This window comes from Erythrolamprus reginae, chromosome 5 (genome assembly GCF_031021105.1).
Source record: "Erythrolamprus reginae isolate rEryReg1 chromosome 5, rEryReg1.hap1, whole genome shotgun sequence".
Lineage (NCBI taxonomy): Eukaryota > Metazoa > Chordata > Lepidosauria > Squamata > Dipsadidae > Erythrolamprus > Erythrolamprus reginae.
In genome coordinates this window covers 118,924,905-118,949,515 of record NC_091954.1, presented here as the reverse complement: position 1 = coordinate 118,949,515, position 24,611 = coordinate 118,924,905, and the positions used below count along the sequence as shown (strand labels likewise).

Sequence of the window (24,611 nt, the reverse complement as noted above, 5' to 3'; positions counted from 1 at the left end):
GATCTGACCTAGGCGAAACCTGGCGTGGCCTCAGATTTGAGAATCGCAAAATCTTGGGGTTTTGGTGGACAGCTCAAGGAAGATGTCAACCCAGTGTGGAGCAGCAGTAAAAAAAGCAAATTCCATGCTTGGCATGATTAGGAAGGGAATTGAAAATAGGTCAGTAAGTGTTGTTTTGCCTCTGTACAAATCGATGGTGAGACCCCACTTGGAGTCCTGTGTACAGTTCTGGTCACCTCACACTCAAGAAGGATAGAATGGAACTGGAAAAGGTGCCAAAAAGGGCAACAAGAACGATCAAGGCAACGGAGCCCCTCCCTTGTGAAACCAGGTTGCAATGCCTTGGTCTCTTCAGCCTTGAGAGACGGCGTTGAAGGGGGGACTTGATCGAAGGGAATAAAATCCTGCAGGGGATAGAAAAGGTGGATGGAGAAAAACTCTTTTCTCTATCACACAATACTAGGACCAGGGGGCCCTCCCTAAAGCTCACAGGTGAGAAAGTGAGTATGGTATGCTTGTGTGTGTGTCTGTTAGCATATGGGTTTTTTTAAATCTTTAAATATTTTAAATTTGTCAGATTATTTATGATTTGTTCCACGTGTTGTGAGCCGCCCCGAGTCTTCGGAGAGGGGCGGCATACAAATCCAAGTAATAAAAATAAATAAATAAATAAATAAATAAATAGCACCCAGAGGGTTGATGGAATTCCCTTCCAGAAGAGGTCGTGACAGCTGTCAGCCTGGAGAGGATTAGACAGATTCATGGCAGGATTAGACAGATTCATGGATGCCAAGTGTATCATAGGTGGTGATTGGAACGGATGTCCATGTGCTGCCTCTATGTTGGGGGAGGCAGGCAGGATTCCCTTGAGTACCCTTTGTTGGGGGTCAAGATCCCCATGGACAATGGGTGGGCCACTGTGGGACATAGAATGCTGGACTCGATGGGCTTTGGCCCGATTCACCAGGGCTCTTCTTAGGTTCTTAGGTTCCTATGTTCTTATGTTCTTCTATGGCTCCGCGTGCCATCACAGCTGCGGGGTCTCTGAGAATGTCGGTGGGAGCAAAGCAAGAGGAAGGCTGCCATCCCTGTGGGGCGCCTGAAAGTTCCCCAGAGAATCGCTCCCGTCCGAGGCTTCCTGCAACATTCCCACTTCCTGGCAGCTGCACAAACACCCCCTCCTCCCTGTGTGTGTGTGTTCCTACCTGCGTAGTGTTCTGCGGCAGCAGGCACCAGGCCATACGCCTTCCCGGCTAGGTAAACATCCTTCCCGGCCAGAACCACAGCGTCAATGCTTCTTTTCTGAAAGGGAGTAAAAGGGGGTCAGGATGTTCCCCTCCTTCCCTCCCCAGGCGGCCCCTTCAATCCAGCCCCTGTGGCCGACCGGCCAGGGAGGGCCAGAGAAGAAGTGGCTGTCTGTTAGCCCCGCCAGGCCGTCTAGACGAGAGTCCGGGGGGAGGGGCTCTGAGTGGTCCGACTGTGGGGCTTTCTCCCGGGGTCACTCCCGCCTGCCACTGCAGCCCCACCGAGGGCCTCCCGGTGGGGCTGGCAGCGTCTCTGGCCCCGAGGACGAGGAGCCCCCAGGAAAAGCCTGAAGGGCCCACCCAGCCGAGCGCCTCCAACTCTCCAGCCGGCCTCACCCTCCCAAGGACGGACGGAAGGCACCCTTGAGCTTCCTCAGGAGTGGGGAAGGGCAGGGACCCCTCCCAGCAGCGAGCCTGGAGAGGGCGTGGGTCCTTTCATGGCCACGTTACTCCCCACAGCCGTCCTTCTTTGGGGGGAGCTCAGGTCAAGGTGCAGGCGGGGCAGGGTCATCCTATTTTCAGCCAGGCCGCTCCCCGATGTAGAACAACCCTCTTGACCTTCTGCCAGACTTCCCTGCTTATCCATTTGCAACCCCCCCCACCCCATCCCCCAGCCACACCACGATGGGGTTGACTTGAGTTTCTTTCTCATGCCTTTCCCTCCTTCTCAGGACAACGGGATTTTTTTCCAGAAAGTCCTCCCACTAAAAACTCATTTATTTGGGGCCCTTCTCAAGGGGCTCACATTTCTTTCTGGGTAGCGGAGTGCCCCACCCCTGCACTGAGAAGGCGTATGCCCAAGGCTTACACACGCCCTGCCTGCCCTCAAGCACACACACACACACGGGGGGGGCAGGTGTCCTTGCACCACTGTCCAGTGAGTATCCGTTGTGCCTGCCCTCTGGAACCTCTTGCTCCACCCCCCACCCCTGGAGAGGGTGTGGGTCCTTTCAGGGCCACGTTACTCCCCACGGCCATCCTTCTTTGGGGGGAGCTCAGGTCATGGCGCAGGCGGGGCAGGGTCATCCTATTTTCAGCCAGGCCGCTCCCCAATGTAGAGGCTGGTTCCAACTCCCCCCCCCCCATTTCTGCAAGAGCCTAAAGACCTTCTGCTCTGCCAGTTGGCTTGAGGCTGCCGTGGGGACAGGGGCTTCACGTTGGAGGTGCCTTATAGAATATCAGATCCCACTCCCTCCCACCCACCCATTTATCCCACTCGCTCCCACCCACCTCATCTGTTTCCTGCCGTAGTTTGGGTTCCTGCAGTTTTGCAGCGTTCTGTTTACACCCTTTTATTTTGAATGTGGTAACACCCACACACCCACACCCGCAATTGCCCTGTGGCGAGATGGGTGGGCAATACATTTGGTGAATGGACGGAATGCACAACTCTCACCTGGATGTGCTCCATGCATCGCTCTGGACTCTGGGCTGAAACACACTGGATTTCCGGCTTCAGGTTCCGGCTCTTGAAGGCGGTGGCCATCCTGCTGCACTTCCAGATTTCCTCGGTGGACAAGACGCACCAGCGGAGGGATTCCGGCAGCCCTGCGTCGCAAGAGGAAGAGCCCCGCGAGGGCGGCTTCAGTTTCCGAAGCCAACAGAGAGAAACCTGGGTTCGATCTCTGGACAAGCCTGGCCTAACGTTTTACTTATTTATTTAGCTACTTGATTTTGTGGCTCAGGGCACCTTCCAATTCATCCATCAGCTGCACAAACAATACAAATGTTGAAAACAAGGAAGCAGTTTAAAGCCCTCGAGGGCAGTCGCCAGGACCCAATAGTAACCAAGGAAGCCCATCGTGGCATGCAGGGAGATACAGTGGTGCCTCTACTTACGGACTTAATTCGTTCTTAAGTAGAAACGTTCTTAAGTAGAAGCAATTTTCCCCATAAGAATCAATGTAAAAGCAAATAATGCCTGCAAACCCCTTAGGAAAGAAATAAAAGCTCGGAATTTGGGTGGGAGGAGGAGGAGGAAGAGGAGGAGGAGGACAGTCACTGCCAAAGGAAGAAGGTGAGGTGAGGGCAATCAAAAAAATCCTGAGGGTCTTGCCTTCTCTTTCTGCCAAGATCCCCCAGGGGGGCAATTGGGGTGGCCCTGTAGGACACAGAATGCTGGACTCGATGGGCTTTGGCCTGATTCAGCATTTGTTTTTTTTAAAGAGGGACTGCCCAGAGGGAAGGGAGCGTTTCTTTTCTCTGGGCGGTGGCAGAGGTTTATTCCCTCTCCAAGAGCCCAGTGAAAGGAAAACGCTCCGTTCGCTCTGGGCTGCCAAAGCCTCCTTAAGCGCCACCGAAAGGCTCCTCTGGCAGCCCAGATGGCTGGGATTAAAGGAAGAATGGCAGGAAACTGGCTGGGCCTTCGTGCCGCTCTCAAAATTCCTGGGAAATTTTTCCGGACTTGGGTTCTTAAGTAGAAAATGGTTCTTAAGTAGAGACAAAAAAACCTTGAACAACTGGTTCTTATCTAGGAAAGTTCTTCAGTAGAGGCACCATTGTGCTTTGTAAGATCTGAAGTCTCCAAGAATGCTGATCAGGTGGAAACAGACTCAGCGCAGCCAGAAAAGAGGACCTGGAGACCCTAGAAAAGACCTCAGAAGACCCTCTTAGCGAATCAGAGACAAACCTCCCTTTCAGCACCTTCGTGGGTTCCCCTCCCGAAGCGGTGGGGGGCTCCACCACTGGAGGGTTTCAGGAAGGGGCTGCTGGAGGGCCCTCTGTCTGAAATGGGATACAGGGGCCTCCTGTTGGAGCAAAGAGGTTGAACTAGAAGACCCCCAGCTTCTTATTCTGAATTGTCACATTTTCTGCTGTCCCACATTGCCCATCCCTCATTGCCCCTTCCACCCTCAGCCCCCTCCCCTCAGGGCGGCAGAGCCGAGACGACGGTTCCAGTTTTGAAGGCAACACGCAAGACGTACTTTCAGGGTCGCAATCCAGCCCTCGCATGGCATGCAGGTACTCGTCTCCCAGCCAAGCCTGGTAGGTCTGCTGTGTGATGGGAACCAGCTTTGCGGTGGAGTCTTTGAAGAGGAGGTTCTTCCCTCCGTAGGCAGTGGAGTCAAACATCTGGAAGCTGGAGTTCCCACCATTGAACCTTTGCTGTAAGACGGAGAGAAGAGCCCGTCGGCCTTGGGAAAACCTCTCAGCCCCCAAAGACGAAGCCGCAATGGTGGTTCAGCTCTGCCACTCACAGGTGTTAGGCTTGCTTGCTTGTTTGTTTGTTTACTTATTTATTTATTTATTTATTTATTTGACTTATATGTGGCTCTTCTCCGTGGACTCGGAGTGGCTTACAACATTTTGATAGAAAAGATAATAATAATAATAATAATAATAATAATAATAATAATAATAATTTATTAGACTTGTATGCCGCCCCTCTCCAAAGACTCGTGGCGGCTCACAACAGCAATAAAACAGTACAATACAAATCTAATAGTTAAAACTATGACTAAAAACCCGCTATCTTAAAAAACAATCAATACTATACGGTCACAACCACACATAACTCTTAATGGTCAGAGAGGGGGATATATTAATCTCCCCATGCCTGGCAACATAGATAGGTCTTCAGGGTCTTGTGGAAGGCAAGGAGGGTGGGGGCAGTTCGAATCTCCGGGGGGAGTTGATTCCAGAGGGTCGGGGCCGCCACAGAGAAGGCTCTTCCCCCAGGGCCCGCCAGACGACATTGTTTGGTCGACGGGACTCGGAGAAGGCCGACTCTGTGGGACCTAAGATACAGTATATAAAACATTTCTAAGCCAATTAATAGAATTGTTAATTTAAAAATTATCTTAAAACTAATCATTTAAAATCAAACAATCACATGCATACAATCACATGCAAGTTGAAAAGGGCCTGGCCGGACGTCGGCCAAATTGCAAAGGCTTTACCTGCAGCCCTATCAGCTTCCCCGGGTGGCTCCCCTGAGAGCGGAGGGGCAGCACGGCTGGAGACCCAAAGCAGAGGCCACGCGGCAATGTTCCCTCGGGGCCAAAGAATGGGACCCGGAAAAGCCAGGGGGCCCCAAAGTGCCACAGCTGCTGGACTGGGTCCAAGCCACACTCGGTCTGAATCCCCCTGGGTAACTTTGGACCAGACCCACTGGCCTGTGTGGGGAGATATTGGGGGGAAATCCCCACGGAAGCCCCCTTGAGCTCTTGGATAAGAATCCATCACAGAAATGGGTGAGTGGAAGATCCTTTTTTAAAATAATTGTTTATCACATTTAGAAATTGCCCATTTCCCTCACAAAGGGACCTACGCAACATTAAAAGGATGGGCAACCTAGAGCCCCCAACCTGAAAGAGGAGTAGATGCTTGGAACAAACTCCCAGCAGACGTGGTTGGTCAATCCACAAGAACTGAATTGAAACCTGCCTGGGATAAACATAGACCCATCCTAAAATGAAATGCAGGAAATAGTAGAAGGGCAGACGAGACGGACCAGGAGGTCTTTTCCTGCCGCCAATCTTCTAGGTTTCCAACCTCCCACCCAACCACATTGCTGAATCTCTAGCAGCAGCACAAGGTTTCACCACCTATTAGGGTTATTATTTATTTCCAAGCATCTGGCTTAACACCATACATAAGAACAACAGCAGCCCAGGACACCTATCTCCCTGAACACCAATGTTCACCCCCCCGTCTCAACCCTCGCAGCAGGTGGGGAGACGGCCAAGCACTGCTCTCCCCGGGAGGGAACCCTCCACTCCGGGCTGGCAGACCAAAAGGCAACCCGAGCCGAGCGGCAGAGGGCTTTACGGTCACCACCAGGACCCTCAGCTGGCAGCCAGGGCCGGCCGAGCTCTGCTCCAGAGGCTCCCACCCAGGAGCAGCTAGACTGGGGCCTTCTCTGCCGCGGCCAGCAGGATCTCCGGAGGTCACCTCCAGGGACAGTCCACCTGCAGCAGCAGGCAGAGGCCCTAGCCACAGGACGGCCAGGGCAGGAGTGAGGGCACGGCCGGCCCAAAGCGCTGGTGGCCATGGCCTCCCTCTGGCAGGAACCCCAAGTCCAAGGGGCCACCACACGGGAGCTCTTGCAAGGAGAGGGCACGGTTAGTCCTCCAAAAGGCCCCGGGAGTTTTCCATTCAGGGCACAACGGCTTTCCAGTGTGATCTGGCTGGACCGAGAGAGGCAAAGGAGGCCTCCCCCCGTTAAAAGCCCACCTGGGAGCCTCCTTAGCCATGGCCCTTGGGTGGTGCCACGAATAGGTCGTGCCCACTTGGCAGACTCTCCACCCTGCCAGCCCTGGACTGCAGCTTCCCTGACAGCCGCCCCCCCCCCCCGGCTCAGCCTCTGCAGGGGGACCCCTCCAGTACTGGGACCGCCACCTGCTGAATCAGCCGGGAGGAGACGGGGGCCGAGGGAAGAGGCGGTCGCTTCCGCCCCTGGCCAGCATGCGGAACAGAAGGCAAGAGAGCCTCACCTGCGGAGCCTGGGAAGACTCACCTGCCCTTGGTCCAGCACTTCGGAGATGAGGCTGCCTTCCACATCCTGCCTGGTGATCACAGCATGCGCAGGGACCCGGGAGAGGTGGCAGGTCGGCCATTCGCTGACCGCTGACCGGCTCCCATCCCGGCAGAGCAGCTGGAGGTCTTCCAAGGTCCAGGAAGGCTGTGCTTGGTCTGGGAGGAGAGGAGTCCCCCCAGGACCCAAAGCTTGAAGGGCTGGCCTTGAATCCGCCCTCCCTCTCCCACCCCCCACCCCGTCATGGAGCCCAGAGTGGAGCTTCAGGCTGGGCATTCTGGGGGGTGAGGGCTGCTGAAGCCGCGGAGCATCCAGGCAGACGGGGTGGGGGGTCACCCCCAAGCAGGCCAAGAACATAAATGAGGGTGAAACAGTAAGAAAAGTGAATATATACCATTTAAAAATGGCTGCTCCTTTTTAAATTTATAGTCCCAGGAAGCTGAGAAAATAGCAGAAGCGCTACATTCAATCCAGATGGCTAAGCCCAGGTTTACAAGCCCTAATTCTTGTGTTCACATCCTGTCACATGTCATACTACCTTCGCGGAATTATCCAGGGGACAGTCTACCTGTTCTGATGATGATTGATGTTCAACCATGCAACCTGCCCTCAGGGAAAGGTCTTTGGAGCTTCTCAGGCCCCACAGCCATAGTTCCCTCTAAGCTGAGCAGTGAGCAATCGCTTACTTAAAAATCATCATCAACTCAGAGTTTTCCAAACCTGCCCAGAAGCCGAGAGGGAAAGAGTGAGAGGGAAGGAGAGAGAGAGGAAGAGAGGAAGAGAGAGAAAGAGATAGAAAAAAGAGAGGAAGGAAAAGAGGGAAAAAAAGAATGGGAGTAAGGAAGAGAGAAAGAAAATCAAAATCTAATTTGAAACTAGCTCAACTATTTAAGTGGCATTTTGATATTGATAGAGTTGCCCTATTATAGACACACAGTACAGTTTTTTATTTGTTTGTTTGTTTGTTTGTTTATTTATTATTTCTGTGCCGCCCAGTCCCAAAGGGACTGCCGCTCAGACACTATACTTTTCCGCCCACCCCCCCCAAAAAATTAGAGGGAACACTGCCCACGGCTGTCCCGAAAGGGGCTTTTTCAGGAGGCGGCTGGACTTTCTTGGTTCTTTTTCTTTTGAAGAAGTTCTGCTTTTCATCCCAGGATCTTCTTCAGCTCTGACTGGACGGCCGGGAGTGGAAAGATCTTGCAGACAGAGCTGAAGAAGATTCTTGGGTGAGAAGTAAAACGTCGTCCAAGAAAAGGACAGAAGTCCAGCTGCGTATTGAAAAAAAGCTAAGAAGAACAAATGGAAGAAAACATGGATTGGCTGTAAATAACAAGGTCCAGCAAAACAACTGGCATTTATGTTATTCTGATTAAGTTCTGATACCAATGTAAATTATATTATAAAGCAGTAGGCTTTATTGTTTGTTTGTATATCTTCAGCTTTTTTTCCTTCTCTCTGTGTGTTTGTGTTTTCTTTTTTGGTTTTAAATGTAAATAACTAATAAAGATATTTTTAAAACAAATTGAAAAAAACCTAATTTGGGACTTTGGGTTAAGGATAAATTTCTGGGAGAGCAGACTACCCCCCCCCCCCAACTCCACCAATTGGGAGAATAAGGGTGCGGCCCGGGCCTGGCCTGGCTGGACGCCTCCCCCTTCCCACCCGCCTGCCGCCCGCACGCTTTGGACCTTCGGAACCGAGGGTGGTGATGGGAGGCCTGCTCGTTCCTCTCGCCTCCCGCAAGCTCCTGACCGCCTTCTCCTCTGGAGGAGACTTTGGCCAGGCTTTTCTGGGCGGGAGGGAAGACTTGACCGAGGACAGGGCGGGGGAGCGCTGGAGTTTTCATTCAGGGCAACCTAAAAAGAAAACTGGACCAAAAGCAAACCTTGGACGTTTAATAATTTATAATAGGGTTTTATAAAGCTGGGGTGCGGATGCATAAAATTCTACAGGAAGAGAAGCAGAATGGCTGGGCCTTGCTGGAGAAGGAGATATATAATAAGAGCACAATTGGGACAAAATTTGAGTAACGGAAAGTGAAATGTAGAAGATGGAGAAGGAGAAGGAGAAGAAGAAGAAGCTGGTCAAGGAGACGGACATGGGGAGAGGGAAGCGGCCAAGGGACAGCCCAGCCGTACTGGGCTGGTGATGTCAGGAACGGTGGACACTCGGACTGAGTGCAAGAGGTGAGAGACCCTTAAAACCACAACGGACGGAACGGGTGCCATAGAAATATGCTCAAAGGAAAAAGCACCCGCACACCAGGAGCTCAGTGGAGAAGCCGAGGTGCCGGCAGCCGCTCTGCTGGGTCTTTCCTGGGCCAAATGCGAGGGGGGAAGAAGGGCAGCCCGGCTCAGACCAGGGAATTTCCGCCCATGTGGAAGCGCTCACCATACGTAGCTTCGGTCACTGTGGTGTGCTTGACAAAGGCAACCTCTCCTGCCCCGTCCACCAGGCACCTGTGGGGAGCACCAGCCGGTGTTGGCCACAGCCCCATCTCGGCCCACAGCAGGACTCTGCAGCACTATGACCCCCCCTCCCCCAAAGGCTACGGATCTCACTGTGGCTCCCCACCCCCACTCCCTTACCTGAAGGCCCCCAGGTAGTCATAATATCTCTCCCTGGGGCTCAGCTCGCACTTGCTCTGTCCAGCAGGGTCTCCTATGCAGAGTTCACAGAGGGAGGGGGGATCCCCCACGGCCGTGGCTCCAGGGACACAGCTGGCCTTGAAATAGTCACTGACGGCTGAAAAGGGAGGAGGAGGAGGGGTCTGCCCCTGCAGCTGCAACATCCTTCTCCACCCTGCCCCCCTGCCGGCCCCAGGGAAAATAACCAGGAGGCATAAGGCCATTTTTGGAGACCCAGCAGGCCTTACCTTTGGTGATGCTGCAACCCACCCTGGACATTCGGCCACTATCAAGGAGGAGGCCGACGGGGATGTTCCAGCCAGCTGTTCTGTGGATCCCTGTGTGACAGGTCTTGGCCCCTCTCAGCCGGTTGATGGTCAGGTTGGAGTTGGCTTTCACCACAGCCACCGCGTAGTAGGAAGTACCAACATCTGGAGAGGCAAAGGGTGGCCCACTCAGTGGGGCCTCTCTTTGCTGCATTCACGGGAGGGGGGAGAGTCCCAGGTGAAGGCAAACCCCCAAAGGCCAGGACAGCATTCTGCTAATAGCCGGAAGGCAAACCACTTGGTCCTCCTTGTCCTGGGAAACAATGAACTTCTATTGGATACAGTGGAATGTAGTGTCTTTTTTGGAAGAGGAGCAGGAGGAACAGGAGGAGGGGAAGGAGGGGGGGGGGGGAGGGAAGAAGGAAAAAAGGAAAGAAAGAGAGAGAGAGAGAAAGAGAGAGAGAGAAAAGAAAGTAGAAAAGAAAGAAAGTAGGAAAGAAAGAGAGAGAAAGAAAGTCAGAAAGAAAGAAAAAGAAAAAGAAAGTAGGAAAGAAAGAAAGAGAGAGAGAGAAAGTAGGAAAGAGGAAAAAAAGAGAGAAAGTAGGAAAGAGAGAGAGAGAAAGAAGGTAGGAAAGAGAGAGAGAAGGAAAGAAAGAGAGAGAGAGAAAGAAGGTAGGAAAGAGAGAGAGAAAGAAGGAAAGAAAGAGAGAAAGAAAGAAAGTAAGAAAGAAAGAAAGAAAGAAAGAGAGAGAGAGAAAGTAGGAAAGAGAGAGAGAGAGAAAGAAGGTAGGAAAGAGAGAGAGAAGGAGAGAGAGAGAGAGAAAAGAAAGTAGAAAAGAAAGAAAGTAGGAAAGAAAGAGAGAGAAAGAAAGTCAGAAAGAAAGAAAAAGAAAAAGAAAGTAGGAAAGAAAGAAAGAGAGAGAGAGAAAGTAGGAAAGAGGAAAAAAAGAGAGAAAGTAGGAAAGAGAGAGAGAGAAAGAAGGTAGGAAAGAGAGAGAGAAGGAAAGAAAGAGAGAGAAAGAAGGTAGGAAAGAGAGAGAGAAAGAAGGAAAGAAAGAGAGAAAGAAAGAAAGAAAGAAAGAAAGAAAGAGAGAGAGAGAAAGTAGGAAAGAGAGAGAGAGAGAGAAAGAAGGTAGGAAAGAGAGAGAGAAGGAGAGAGAGAGAGAGAAAAGAAAGTAGAAAAGAAAGAAAGTAGGAAAGAAAGAGAGAGAGAGAGAAAGAAAGTAGGAAAGAAAGAAGGAAAGAAAGAAAGAGAGAAAGTCAGAAAGAAAGAAAGAAAGAGAGAGAGAGAGAAAGTAGGAAAGAGAAAAAAAAAGAGAGAGAAAGTGTTGTGGTTCCGTCTGAGGCCCCTCAGGGAACGGCTGATCTTCTGTCGGTTTCCAGCTCAGAGGGAGAGGCTGAGGAACAGGAGGTGCAGGCAGACGAGGAGGAGGAATCCCAGGCTGAAGAAGAGGGAGGACAGCCAGAGTCCCACCAGGGGGAGCTCTCCCCAGCAAGCAGCCTGGATTCCTTAGAGGAAAATGCACAAGCCATAATTGATCTGCGACAGAGAAGAGCTACTCAGAGAAGGGATCAATTGGCTAAGTACTTTCAGCATTAAAGAGGCAACAGCTGGGTTTGGGTGTGGTGCTCTTTGGAAAGGCTAAAAGGCAGACCCACCCTTCCTGGCTTGTGGAGTTTTATCTTTGAGAGTCTTGGGACCTGGCTGTGAACTTTGGCGTCTTGGAATCCTGGTTTGTGCCTTTGACTACTGAAACCTTGGGGTGGGTGTGCCAGCAAGAAGCTTGCTGTATTGTCTGGACATCAGGACCCTGCTGTACCATATTATATCCTGTCTGTTGGGAAGAACAGGTTTTCCTCTGTGTTTCTTTTTTCCAGCTATAAAATACTTTTGGCTTTTACCAGAGTGTCTGGCTGTTTTTTCCAGTTGGTGTTGAGGTCTGGGGGAACCCAGACAGAACAGAAAGTAGGAAAGAGAGAGAGAGAGAGAAAGAAGGTAGGAAAGAGAGAGAGAGAAGGAAAGAAAGAAAGAAAGTAGGAAAGAGAAAGAAAGAGAGAGAGAGAAAGTAGGAAAGAGAGAGAGAGAGAAAGAAAGAAAGAAGGAAAGAAAGTAGGAAAGAGAAAGAGAGAGAGAGAGAGAAAGAGAGAGAAAGTAGGAAAGAAAGAGAGAGAGAGAGAGAAAGTAGGAAAGAGAGAGAGAGAAGGAAAGAAAGAAAGAAAGAAAGAAAGAAAGAAAGAGAAAAAAATTTGCTGAGGAGCAGCTGATGCCAAAATGAGCCCAATTGCTCTAAAACCCAAACAACTGCATCAGGCTTCTTTGCTCAATCAAAAGAGGACATCGAGGGAGAACGAGAGGCCAATGAGGCTTTTGTTAAGTCCTCTGCAGACAATGAAAACAGACACGGGTTTATCCATGCTTTGCGCACTGCGTTCCGGCTGAGCGTTTTGCAGTGCGCTAGCAAGGCTAGCTTCCTCTGCTGGGCCCATCGGGAAAAGTGTCTTTTCTTTCATCTCAAGTGCACAATCGGATCATCAGCAATTCTATGCCGGTCTCGTGGCCCCTTCTTTGGTCCAAAGGAGCAGCTTTCCTTTAAAAATATTTTATTGAATTTAAATAATTTTTTTAAAAAAAGGATAGGGAAGGAAATGGGGAAAAAGGAAAAAGGAAGCGGGTACATAATGAAAAAAATATCTTGTAATATACATAAAATGATCTATATCCGTGTATTATAACAGCAATTACATATATTTATACATTGCAGAGGATAAAAGATAAGTATGCACAATATATAATGTTGAAGCAGGTAAAGTCATAAAGAAGAAGAAGAAACAGAGGGAAAAGGAATGGAATAAAAGAAAAGTGTGTGAAATTAGGGAGGGAAGAGGAAAAGGGATGTTGGCAGATGTTTTCGAACTGCATGACTTTATAGTCTAAGGGGGCAGTGGGTGTATATGGTAAGAGGGAGTAAGGTCAAATGTAGAGGGTTTTTCCCCCGAAACCTACAAATGGTTTTTTGACTCAAGCCTTCCATCAAAGGAGCTGCTCTATTGGCAGCAGTTACGTCTTGCCTGGAAATGGGCAGCTGTCGTCCCCTCTCAGTCCTTTACCTGGGCCATAGGCTTCGGCCACCACCGGTTTCAGACCATGTTCCTTCCCAGCCTGGTAAAGGATGCCCCCGTCCACGGTGGCCGTGTCGGCCAAATTCTTCTGCATGGAAAAATAAGAGGAGTTCCTGGTTAGAATGGGGGCCGCCAGGCAAAGGCCACCAGGAGCGTTCTTAGGACACAGCGGGATGGCGTGGCTAGGCCAATTCAATTCAAAGGGGGGACATGATGATGATGATGATGATGATGATGATGAAGGTCTTAAGTATAAAACGTATCAGGAAAGACTTAATGAACTCAATCTGTATAGTCTGGAGGACAGAAGGAAAAGGGGGGACATGATCGAAACATTTAAATATATTAAAGGGTTAAATAAGGTCCAGGAGGGAAGTGTTTTTAATAGGAAAGTGAACACAAGAACAAGAGTACACAATCTGAAGTTAGTTGGGGGTAAGATCAAAAGCAACATGAGAAAATATTATTTTACTGAAAGAGTAGTAGATCCTTGGAACAAACTTCCAGCAGACGTGGTAGATAAATCCACAATAACTGAATTTAAACATGCCTGGGATAAACATATATCCATCCTAAGATAAAATACAGAAAATAGTATAAGGGCAGACTAGATGGACCATGAGGTCTTTCTCTGCCGTCAGACTTCTATGTTTCTATGTTTCTATGATGATGATGATGATGATGATGATGATGATGATGATGATGATAATAATAATAATAATAATAATAATAATTTATTAGATTTGTATGCCACCCCTCTCCGAAGACTCGGGGCGGCTCACAACAATAATAAAAAACAATGTTATAGCAAGACAAATCTAATATTTAAAAAGAAACATATAAAACCCTATCATATTTAAAACCAAACAACACATACATACCAAACATAAAATATAAACATTTAAATATGTTAAAGAGGTAAATAAGGTTCAGGAGAGAAGTGTTTTTAATAGGAAAGTGAACCCAAGAACAAGGGGGCACAATCTGAGGTTAGTTGGGAAAAGATCAGAAGCAATGTGAAAAAATATTATTTTACTGAAAGAGTAGTAGATGCTTGGAACAAAATTCCAGCAGACATGGTTGGTAAATCCACAGTCACTGGATTTAAACATGCCCGGGATAAATATAGATCCATCCTATGATAGAATACAGGAAATAGTAGAAGGGCAGACTAGATGGACCAGGAGGTGTTTTTCTGCCATCAATTCAATTCAATTTCAATTCAATTTATTAGATTTGTATGCCACCCCTCTGTGAAGACTCAGGGCGGCTCACAACAACAACAAAAACAATATTACAATGGCACAAATCTAATATTAAAAATAACTAAAAACCCTATCATAATTAAAACCAAACAGCACATACATACCAAACATAAATAATAATGAGCCTGGGGGAAGATGTCTCAAATCCCCCATGCCTGGCGGTATAGGTGGGTCTTAAGTAGTTTACGAAAGGCAAGGAGGGTGGGGGCAGTTCTAATCTCCGAGGGGAGTTGATTCCAGAGGGTCGGGGCCGCCACAGAGAAGGCTCTTCCCCTGGGGCCCGCCAGCCGACATTGTTTAATTGATGGGACCTGGAGAAGGCCAACTCTGTGGGACCTTATCAGCTGCTGGGATTTGTGCGGTAGCAGGCGGTTCCGGAGGTACTCTGGTCAATCTTCTATGTTTCTATGTTTAGATAGATAGATAGATAGATAGATAGATAGATAGATAGATAGATAGATAGATAGACAGACAGACAGACAGACAGACAGACAGACAGACAGACAGACAGACAGACAGACAGACAGACAGACAGACAGACAGACAGACAGATGGTATTGTGGTTAGCTCTGGCCCAGCTCCTGCCCCAAGGAATGTGCAGGTGGATGTGGGGGAAACATCCACATGTTTAAAGCCCTTCATGGCATTGGACCAGAATATCTCCGAGACCGCCTCCTGCCGCACGAATCCCAGCGACCGATTAGGTCCCACAGAGTGGGCCTTCTCCGGGTCCCGTCAACTAAACAATGTCGGTTGGCAGGCCCCAGGGGAAGAGCCTTCTCTGTGGCGGCACCGGCCCTCTGGAACCAACTCCCCCCGGAGATCAGAACTGCCCCTACTCTTCCTGCCTTCCGTAAACTCCTTAAAACCCACCTTTGCCGTCAGGCATGGGGGAACTGAAACATCTTCCCCTGGGCATGTTTAATTTATATATGGTATGCTTGTGTGTATGTCTGTTAGTATATGGGGTCTTTTTTAAATCTTTAATATTTTAAATTGTCAGATTATTTATGATTTGTTTCCACGTGTTGTGAGCCGCCCTGAGTCTTCGGAGAGGGGCGGCATATAAATCTAAGTAATAAATAAATAAATAAATAAAATAAACATGCTGCAGGCCTGTTTTGCTCCTGATGGAATCTGCCGACAATGCCTTCTCTGACCAAGGAAGTGTGAGTGACAGGGAAGAGGGGAGTTTGGCAGACAGCCCAGGAGGAGATAAATCATCTGTTTCATCCTTGGATTCTGAACAAGAATTAATGACACATCCGTGCATGCGTAGAGTGATGCATAGGAGACAACAACTGAAGGATTATTACAAGAGAAATTGAGGCCACCTGTGGTTGGGTGGGGCTGCTGTAATTAGTGCTACAGATAAAAAGTGCAATCTGGTGTTTTAGCCTCATGGCAGTATCTGATTCATTGTTTCATCAAGATCGTGGTTTTTGTGCTGTTCAAGATTGTGTGTGTGGACTCTCCGGACTTTAGAATTGAACTCACTTTCCTAGTTATTGGGTGAGCAATTGAATTGCATTTAACCTGTGCCTTGTGTGAAAATCCCTTTGACATTTGAAAAGGGAGCTGTTTCTGTTTTTCTATTTATAAAAACTTTTGGGTTTTCCTTTTATCGTATTGGTGTGTGTCTTCCTTGACTAATTACCCTGTAATTTCAGGTGGTTGAGATACGCCGGCAGAATAGATAGATAGATAGATAGATAGATAGATAGATAGATAGATAGATAGATAGATAGATAGATAGATAGATGATAGATAGATAGATAGATAGATAGATGATAGATGATAGATGATAGATGATAGATAGATAGATAGATAGAGACAGACAGACAGACAGACAGACAGACAAATTAATTAATTAATTAATTAATTAATTGCCAGTTATGGACTCCTTATTTTGCTTTGCAACAGATGCAAGTGGTCTGTTTTTGTGGGAGCCTCAGTGCTTTCTGAGCTTGGTGTTTTCCTGCAGACATTTCATTACCTAACTAGGTAACATCGTCAGGGTTAAAGGGGAGTGTGGTTTGGCCTCAGTTTATATGCAAGTGGTTTGCTCTGTCAGTATTGATGGGACTCTTCTCTTCCTTGGGCTGTCTACCAAGACTCTGAACAAGTGTGAGAGGGACCTCGAAGTCTTGGTGGACAGCCAACTAAATATGAGCCAGCTGTGTGCAGCTGCAGCAGCAGCAGCCAAAAAGGCCAACACAGTCCTGAACTACATAAATAGAGGGATGCAATCTAGGACTAGGGAGGTACTAACGCCACTCTGTAAAGCCTTAGTAAGACCACACCTAGAGTACTGCGTCCAGTTTTGGTCACCACACTACAAAAAAGACATTGAAGCTCTGTTGTGATTCAGCCTGAGGCTCCTCAGGGACCGGCTACGTCTCTGCTGGATCCATGCCCAGAGGAGGAGGACAGTGAACAGGAGGGGGAGGACCAGGCAGACGGGGGAGAGGAAAGTCAGGAAGAGGAGGAGGGAGAGCAGCCTGAGAGCCCCGGGTGGGGGGGGCTCTCCCCAGCTAGTAGCCTAGATTCATTGGATGAAGAAGCACAGGCTATAATTGACATGAGACAGCGACGTGCAGCTCAGAGACGGGACCAATTAGAAAGGTATTTGCATCACTGAATTGGCAACAGCTGGGTTTGGGTGTGGTTCTCCTCAGCAGGGTTTAAAAGGCAGGCCCGCCCTTGCAGCCTTGTGGAGCGTTATCAACTGGAAGTTCTGTGGCCCTGCTTTGCTTCTTGGCGTCTCTGATCTTGGCTTTTGGCCTAGAAGTCTGGAAGACTTGGGGGAGGGGTGGGTTTGTTATCTCCAGCGTTATTTTTGACAGCAAGAATCCTCTTTTATTTCATGGCCTTCGTGAAACCTCTGTGAAGTTCCAGCGTGTTCCTGTCTGTAAGAACAGTTTCTGTTACCTGTGTTTGCTTTGAATTATATAAACTGCCTTTGCTTTTTACCAGTGTGTCTGGATTCTCTTTTTGGTTGGTGTTGGCTTCTGGAGGGACCCAGACAGAACAAGCTCTAGAGAAAGTTCAGAAGAGAGCAACCAGGATGATCAGGGGACTGGAAACTATAAGATACCAAGAGCGGTTGCAGGAACTGAGCTTGGCCAGTCTAGCAAAGAGAAGGACCAGGGGAGACAGGAGATCATAACAACCTAGGAACCTAAGAGGAGCCCTGCTGAATCAGGCCAAAGCCCATCGAGTGCAGCATTCTGTGTCCCACAGAGGCCCACCAATTGTCCACGGGGATCTTGAGCAGAAAGAGAAGGCAAGACCCTCCCTTTCCCTTCAGCCACAACAAAGGGGACCCCAGGGGAAGTCGGCCTGCCTCAACCCACATAAAGGTGGCACTTGGACATCCGTTTCAATCACCATGATACACTTGGCATCCATGAATCTGTCTCATCCTGCCTTGAAGCTCTCCAGGGTGACAGCTGTCATCACCTCTTCTGGAAGGGAATCCCATCAACCAAGGACCCTCTGAGTGAAGAAATATTTCCCTTGATTTGTCCTCACTTTCTCACCTGTGAGCTTTAGGGAGGGGCCCCTCATCCTAGTATTGTGGGATAGAGAAAAGAATTTTTCTCTATTCACCTTTTCTATTCCATGCGTGATTTTATACACTTGGATCAATTCACCCCTTAAACGCCGTCTTTCAAGGCTGAAGAGACTGACGTGTTTCGTAAGGGAGGGGCTCCATTCCCTTGATCATACTTACCCTTTTTAGCAGTCTTCCAGTACTGAAATTTTACTGAAATATTTTTTTAAAATTGTTTATAAATAGTGTTGGGCAAACCGAACCTGCACAATTCGGGCCCGTACCAAATTTTGTGGTGTTCGGCATGCCGGACCCGAACCCGATTTTTTAAAAAAATTCGTGCTTTGGTTCGGCGTTTGTGCCGAACCCCATGAAAGCCACCGCCTGGCTGTCCTCTGCTGAGAACGAGAAGGAGGAACCGGGGAGCTGTCGGCCGGTCAGGAGGCTGGGAGGGAGGCACAAAAGGAGCTTGGGAATCCCACGAAGAGGTTCCGGGGGCGGAGCTTTGACATCACGTATACCGGCAGGTTGCTAAGGATGCCAAGGTGATCACTTCCTGGATTCCGTGACATCAAAGCTCTGCCCCTCTTTGTGGGAGGGATTCCCCAGCTCCTTCAAAGGGAGGTCTTTTCATGTAAAAATTTTTATTTTTATTTTTATGTGAAAGGACCTCCCTTTGCTTGTGGCGCTACTGCAGTCCTTTTTTGTAAAAATAAAAATAAATAAAAATAAATCCGTTAAAATAAAAAACGATGGGATTCTGGGGGTGGAGCTTTGGTGCCACGAACCGTTCGGGTTCGGGTTCGGCCGAACTTTGTGTGAAGTTCGTCCGAACTTGCCGAACCCGAACACTGTTGGGTCCGCCCATCACTATTTATAAACATTTTTAAAAAGACACCAAAAAGACAGACTTTAGTGGGTGCCACAAAACGGAGGGAGTCGGGCTATTCTCCACGGCACCAGGAAGCCAAACAAGGAGCAACGGATGGAAGTTGACCAAGGAGAGATGTTCTGATGGTGAGACTGATCAAACAGGGGAACAGACATTGCCTGCGGAGGTCGTGGGAGCCCCGTCGCTTGCGATCTTCAAGGGGAGATTGGACGGCCATCTGTCTCGAATGGGGCAGGAGCTCCTGCTTGAGTGGGGGGTTGGACTAGATGACCTTTAAGGCCCCAGGGGAAGAGCCTTCTCTGTGGTGGCACCGGCCCTCTGGAACCAACTCCCCCCAGAGATTAGAACTGCCCCTACTCTTCCTGCCTTCCGTAAACTCCTTAAAACCCACCTTTGCCGTCAGGCATGGGGGAACTGAAACATCTTCCCCTGGGCATGTCTAATTTATGTATGGTATGCTTGTGTGTATGTCTGTTAGTATATGGGGTCTTTTTTAAATCTTTAATATTTTAAATTGTCAGATTATTTATGATTTGTTTCCACGTGTTGTGAGCCGCCCCGAGTCTTCGGAGAGGGGCGGCATACAAATCTAAGTAATAAAATAAATAATAAAAATAAATAAATTTGCAATCACGAAAAGGCAGTCAGGGAAGCTTGGGTAGCACTTAACATAGCTTGAAATGTAATGCTATTCATTTATTTTTAGTTGGGTCAGATGAGAAGTTCGTTTCAGCTTCCATATGATTGTATAACACTTAGTATGGTATAAGGTTGCAGTTCTAAGCCCAGTTACATTGAGCTAGTTTTAAATTTAAAAACCAAAGGCTTGGAAATGAACAAAGAGCCCTTCATCTAAGGTCTCAGACTCAGTTGGGGTTGTGTGGCTAATTGCTTCAAATATATAGATAAACAAATGTCCACCAGGACAAGAAGCACTTTTTAGGCTGTAGCCTCTTCTATGTCCACCAATTGTGAAACCAACTACAGGGTGCGTTCCAAAAGTAATGCAATTGAATTTCCCTCGTCGCTCCTATTGGTCAGAGTGGGACTGAAACCCTTGGAGTAGGTGGGGGGGACGCTAAGCTTTGCTGCGAAACCGATCTCAGTGCTCCCCAAACTGTGGAAGCGGAAGGACATCAGTTATTGTAAACCTCTGCGCACCGACCGTGTCACAAAAAAAATGGAATCGGAAATTTCCAGTGAACTTTTGCAACGTATAGAAATTGAACCTGATTATTTGGACAACGTCATCACTGGTGATGAAACCTGGGTTTTTGAATATGACCCAGAAACAAAATGCCAAAGCTCTGAGTGGCACACTGACCAGTCCTCCAAGCCCAAAAAGGCAAGAATGAGCAAATCAAAGGTGAAAACAATGCTCATTGTCTTTTTCGACAGTAAAGCAGGGGTCCATAAGGAGTTTGTTCCTCAAGGACAGACAGTTAACGCTGCCCACTACGTGGATGTGCTGGAAAGACTTAGAAAAGACATCTCAACTACCTGGCAACTCCATCACGGCAACGCACCTTGCCACAATGCGCTACGAACACCAGGTGCCAACGCTGCCCCCACCCCTCCTATAGTCCTGACGTCGCCCCAGCAGACTTCTTTTGGTTCCCAGCCCTGAAAGGAACCCGATTTTCGTCCATAGAACAGATCCAGTCAGCTGGAAAAAATGTGTAGAGGCCCAAGGACAGGACAGTACTTTGAAGAATTTTAAGAGTTCGTGCAAATCTGTTCAATAAACTACTTTTTAAAAAATCGCATTATTTTTGGAACCCACCCTGTATTGGAAAGCTTCTTTCTTTGGGAGGGGGGGCCAAGAGACCACAACGGCCCCCTGTGTCCAGCGAACCATTCACACTGTCCTCCCTTCCCCTTGCAGGCCTGGAAGCAAATATTTCACACTTACCTCAATCATAGAGATGCAGCCAGTGACTGAGCCGCCATGGACACAGGCCAGTTCAGGGAAGAGGTTTGCCCCGGAGAAGGCCCTGCTCATGTCGCTACACTTGGCCAACTCTTGTTCAGAGACGGTGCACCAGCGCAGCAGGGTCAGCGTGGCAGCTGAAAAGAACGCGTGCACAGAGCGGCTAAGCATTCCTGGCTCAAACAGCAGGCGGCCCAGTGCAACCAAGCGCATCCATGAACTGGGTTGGCAAATGGGAAGGACCATGTGAATGTGGGTGCCTGTTTTTAATAATTCTGGGGGTTTAGCAGCGGATTTTATGTTTGGACTTCTTATATTATTATTATTATTATTATTATTATTATTATTATTATTATTATTATTTTATTAGATTTGTATGCCGCCCCTCTCCGTAGACTCGGGGCGGCTTACAACAGTGAATATATATTGTATTTTGTATTTATCTCCGGGACCGCCTTCTGCCGCACGAATCCCAGCGACCAGTTAGGTCCCACAGAGTTGGCCTTCTCCGGGTCCCGTCAACTAAACAATGTTGTTTGGCGGGACCCAGGGGAAGAGCCTTCTCTGTGGCGGCCCCGACCCTTTGGAATCAACTCCCCCCAGATATCAGAGTTGCCCCCACCCTCCTAGCCTTTCGTAAGCTCCTTAAAACCCACCTCTGTCATCAGGCATGGGGGAATTGACATGTTCCTTCCCCCCTAGGCTTATAAAATTTATGTATGGTATGCTAGTGTGTATGATTGGTTTTAACTTGTGGTGTTTTAAAATTAATTTAAATATTGGATTTGTTTACATTGTATGGCGATTGCTGTGAGCCGCCCCGAGTCTGCGGAGAGGGGCAGCATACAAATCTGATTAATAATAATAATAATTATTATTATTATTATTCTTGTTTTGTAAGCCGCCCTGAGCCTATGTAGAAGGGCGGAATAAAAATCCAAACAAACAAACCAATAATTAAATAAACTGATCCAGTTGTTTCTACCCATCTGACCCAGTGAGGAAGGAAGGGCATCCTTTGGGTCCCGATGGCCAAAAAACAGCAGCTGGCAGGGCCTGGAGGAACTTCTGGAAAACTCTGCCTGCCCCTGTCCCTGATTCTGGCCTGGGCTTGGGGCCCCAGGGTTACGCAAGGACCCTCTTCTTACTAGGCTGGGGAGTTGGGTGGGTACTGCTCCGCCACTGAGTAGTTTAACTCTTTTAGTGTGTGTAGGGTGCAGGGGCGGGTTCCAGTTTTCTTCGCTGCCAATTCACTCAGTGATGTGAGGTGCAGGTGCATGGGCATTATGCACTCAAGATGACAGTGCTATAGAGGCACCGGCGAGAGAACCGGTTCGGCAGCCTGGCAGACCTGCTGGTTCCAGTGACCCAGGCCCCCAAGTTACGCCCGGTTCCATAGAACCAGACCGGACCAGGAGGATCCCACCTCTGGCATAGTAGCTTTTACAACCGTAACTGCAATTTCGTTTGCTGCTCTGAATCACTTTTGTGATGGCCAGTCATATACATTGGATAAATAAATTGAAAACTACAGTGGTGCCTCTACTTAAGAAATTTTTAGATAAGAACCGGGTGTTCAAGATTTTTTTGCCACTTCTTAAGAACCATTTTCTAGTTAAGAACCTGAGCCTGGAAAAATTTCCCAGGAAATTTGAGAGTGGCATGAAAGCCTGGCCAATTTCCTGCCATTCCCCGTTTAATCCTAGCTTTAATCTTGGGCTTTTCTGGGCTGCCAGAGGAGCCTTTCGGTGGCGCTTAAGGAGGCTTTGGCAGCCCAGAACGAACGGAGCGTTTTCCTTTCTCTGGGCTGCTTGGAGAGGGAATGAACCACTTGGCTGTGATGACTTCCTCATGGTGCCTCCCAGAGCATCCGGGCATGGAAAGGCAAAAGGGGGGCGCTCCCCTCACCTTCTTCCTTCGGCAGTGACTCTCCCCCTCCTCTTCTTCCTCCTCTTCCTCCCACCCAAATTTCAAGCTTTTATTTCTTTCCTAATGGGTTTGCACGCATTATTTGCTTTTACATTGATTCCTGTGGTAAAAATTGCTTCTACTTAAGAACGTTTCTACTTAAGAACCTGGTCACGGGACGAATTCAGTTCTTAAGTAGAGGCACCACTGTAACTTATCCATTGATAACTATGCTGAAAATACCTATTGAAAGGCATCATAACCATCCCTCTAGATTGCGCGCCAGTCTTTCCCATTAGCCGACCTCTTCTGTTTATTTGATGTGATTTTGATTTGGTCACTAGTACCAGATCCAAACTGGCTGAAACGCAGTCCATGAAGGCAGCAGAAACAGTGTTATGACCTCCTAACAATTAGTTCACACCCTCAGGCACAGGGGGGGGGGGGAGTTGGTTTACTCATCTGAGTTTGGATTAAAACTTTTCTGCCTCTCATAATCGCTGGAAGACCTCCCTGAGCAGAGGCAGAAGGGAGGGCAGCATTGGGTGCGCTAACCATCTCAGGGCAAAGAAGAAACCAAGAAGCCCCTTAGCTAAGATGGACGAGGAAGAGGACAAAACCAGCCAAGCCCTTGCCGGCTCCTTCACTCTGGGTGGCCTAAAAGACGGGATCCAGCTCCCCGTCTGCAGTGGTTGCCAGAATGGGGAAGGGGGGGGACCCACTCTCCTGTTCCCACCAGAGGCGCCTTCTCTGCAGGTCTGTCACTCTGCTCATGGCGCCCAAGAAAAGGCAGGCTGTCCCCCCCCCCCCCCCCTCCCAGCTTTATGTGGTTTCAGCTGTAAGGAACAAGCCCAGTTTTGTTTTTCTGCGCGGCCCTGGTGGACGGAGAAGACCGTTTCCCACAGGCGCTTGCAATGATCCATCCAGAAGGCGACCAGAAGCAGCCAAGCCGTTCAAACTGAATAAGACCCCAACTTTGTCCTGGTCTGCATTTCTGTATGTCCAGAAAGCAAAGGAAAGAATTCTTATGTCCTGAACCTCCTCCTGGAGTATACTTTTGCAAATATCTCCCCCTCTTCTTCAAATCATAATGAGGACTAGCAACCAATAATAATGCCAGAGGCCACAGAAATCCCACCCAGGCGCATGGGGGTCACAAGTGCTGTCACCTCTCTGCCCCAGGTGACAGTTAGACGGAGGGGATTTCTCTAGCGGTTTGCACACTAGAAGCACCTCCTGGACCCACCGCCACCAAGGAAAACATGCCCCCTACCTGTTGGGAAGCAAAGCAGAAGGGGGAGGAAGCCCATGGTGGAAGCCCTGCGTCTCCTCTTCTCTCTCCAGCCCTGCCAGCCAAGGGAGAGGACTGGCCCCTTCCTTCCGCAGCCCTGGTCCTCCTCCTCCTCCTGGCCCCTCCCTCCCAGGACACAGGCTGGGCCCTTGGAGTAGGGAGAGAGGAGCTGCGCCCACCCGGAGATGCCGATACCTGTGGCCAAGGTTCACACAAACGTGCCCTGCATCCAGGAGAGGAGGAGTCTGGCGGTGCCACCTCTGGGCTGGAAGGAAGCAGCCAGCCAGGGAAGGCGGCACGGGCCCTCTTCTTCGTTTTCGGGGGGAGGAAACAGTTCTCCAAGGTGTGTGTGTGTGGCTGAGGCCAGGCCAAGCCCTCTGGGCAGCACCAGAGCAAGCCTGGGTCCCGATTAGGCAGCCGCTTGCCTTAAGAGCGCAAGGCGTTCACATTTATGTTTATCCCAGGCCTGTTTCGATTCAGTTCCTGTGGATTGACCAACCACGTCTGCTGGGAGTTTGTTCCAAGCATCTACGACTCTTTCAGTCAAATGATATTTTCTCACGTTGCTTCTGATCTTTCCCCAAACTCACCTCAGATTGTGCACCCTTGTTCTTGGGTTCACTTTCCTGTTCTGTCTGGGTGCCCCCAGACTTCAACACCAACTGGAAAAAGCAGCCAGACACGCTGGTAAAAGCAAAAGCATTTTATAGTTTGAAAAATAAACACAGAGAAAAACCTGTTCTTCCCAACAGGCAGGCTATGAGACTTCACAGCAGAGTCCTGATGGCTAGACAATACAGCAGACTTCTTGCTGGCACACCCACCACTGTAGAGAATAAGACCCACACCTTTCCCCCCCAAGGTTTCAGTATTCAAAGGCACAAACCAGAATTCCAAGACGCCAAAGATCACAGCCAGGTCCCAGGACTCCCAAAGATAATACTCCACAAGCCAGGAAGGGTGGGTCTGCCTT

The 24,611-nt window shown here is 48.9% G+C and overlaps 1 protein-coding gene across 2 annotated transcripts in view; it reads right to left on the bottom strand.

The window, feature by feature from the left end:
• Window positions 1-24,278, bottom strand: part of MELTF (melanotransferrin) — a 47,361-nt gene extending 23,083 nt beyond the window's left edge. Inside the window, exons 1-10 of one of the 2 annotated variants that reach the window (XM_070753887.1) lie at window positions 24,229-24,278; window positions 20,422-20,576; window positions 12,785-12,884; window positions 9,659-9,841; window positions 9,372-9,528; window positions 9,175-9,242; window positions 6,763-6,938; window positions 4,229-4,409; window positions 2,701-2,852; window positions 1,206-1,302 (exon numbers count right to left, since the gene is read on the bottom strand). In XM_070753887.1, coding sequence (XP_070609988.1) covers window positions 1,206-1,302; window positions 2,701-2,852; window positions 4,229-4,409; window positions 6,763-6,938; window positions 9,175-9,242; window positions 9,372-9,528; window positions 9,659-9,841; window positions 12,785-12,884; window positions 20,422-20,511 — 1,204 coding nt within the window. In that variant the 5' untranslated portion in view covers window positions 20,512-20,576; window positions 24,229-24,278. Of the gene's footprint in view, window positions 1-1,205; window positions 1,303-2,700; window positions 2,853-4,228; window positions 4,410-6,762; window positions 6,939-9,174; window positions 9,243-9,371; window positions 9,529-9,658; window positions 9,842-12,784; window positions 12,885-20,421; window positions 20,577-23,620; window positions 23,693-24,228 lie in introns of those variants that run through there. The other variant, XM_070753886.1, reaches the window with a different exon arrangement.
• Window positions 24,279-24,611: the final 333 nt, after the last annotated feature.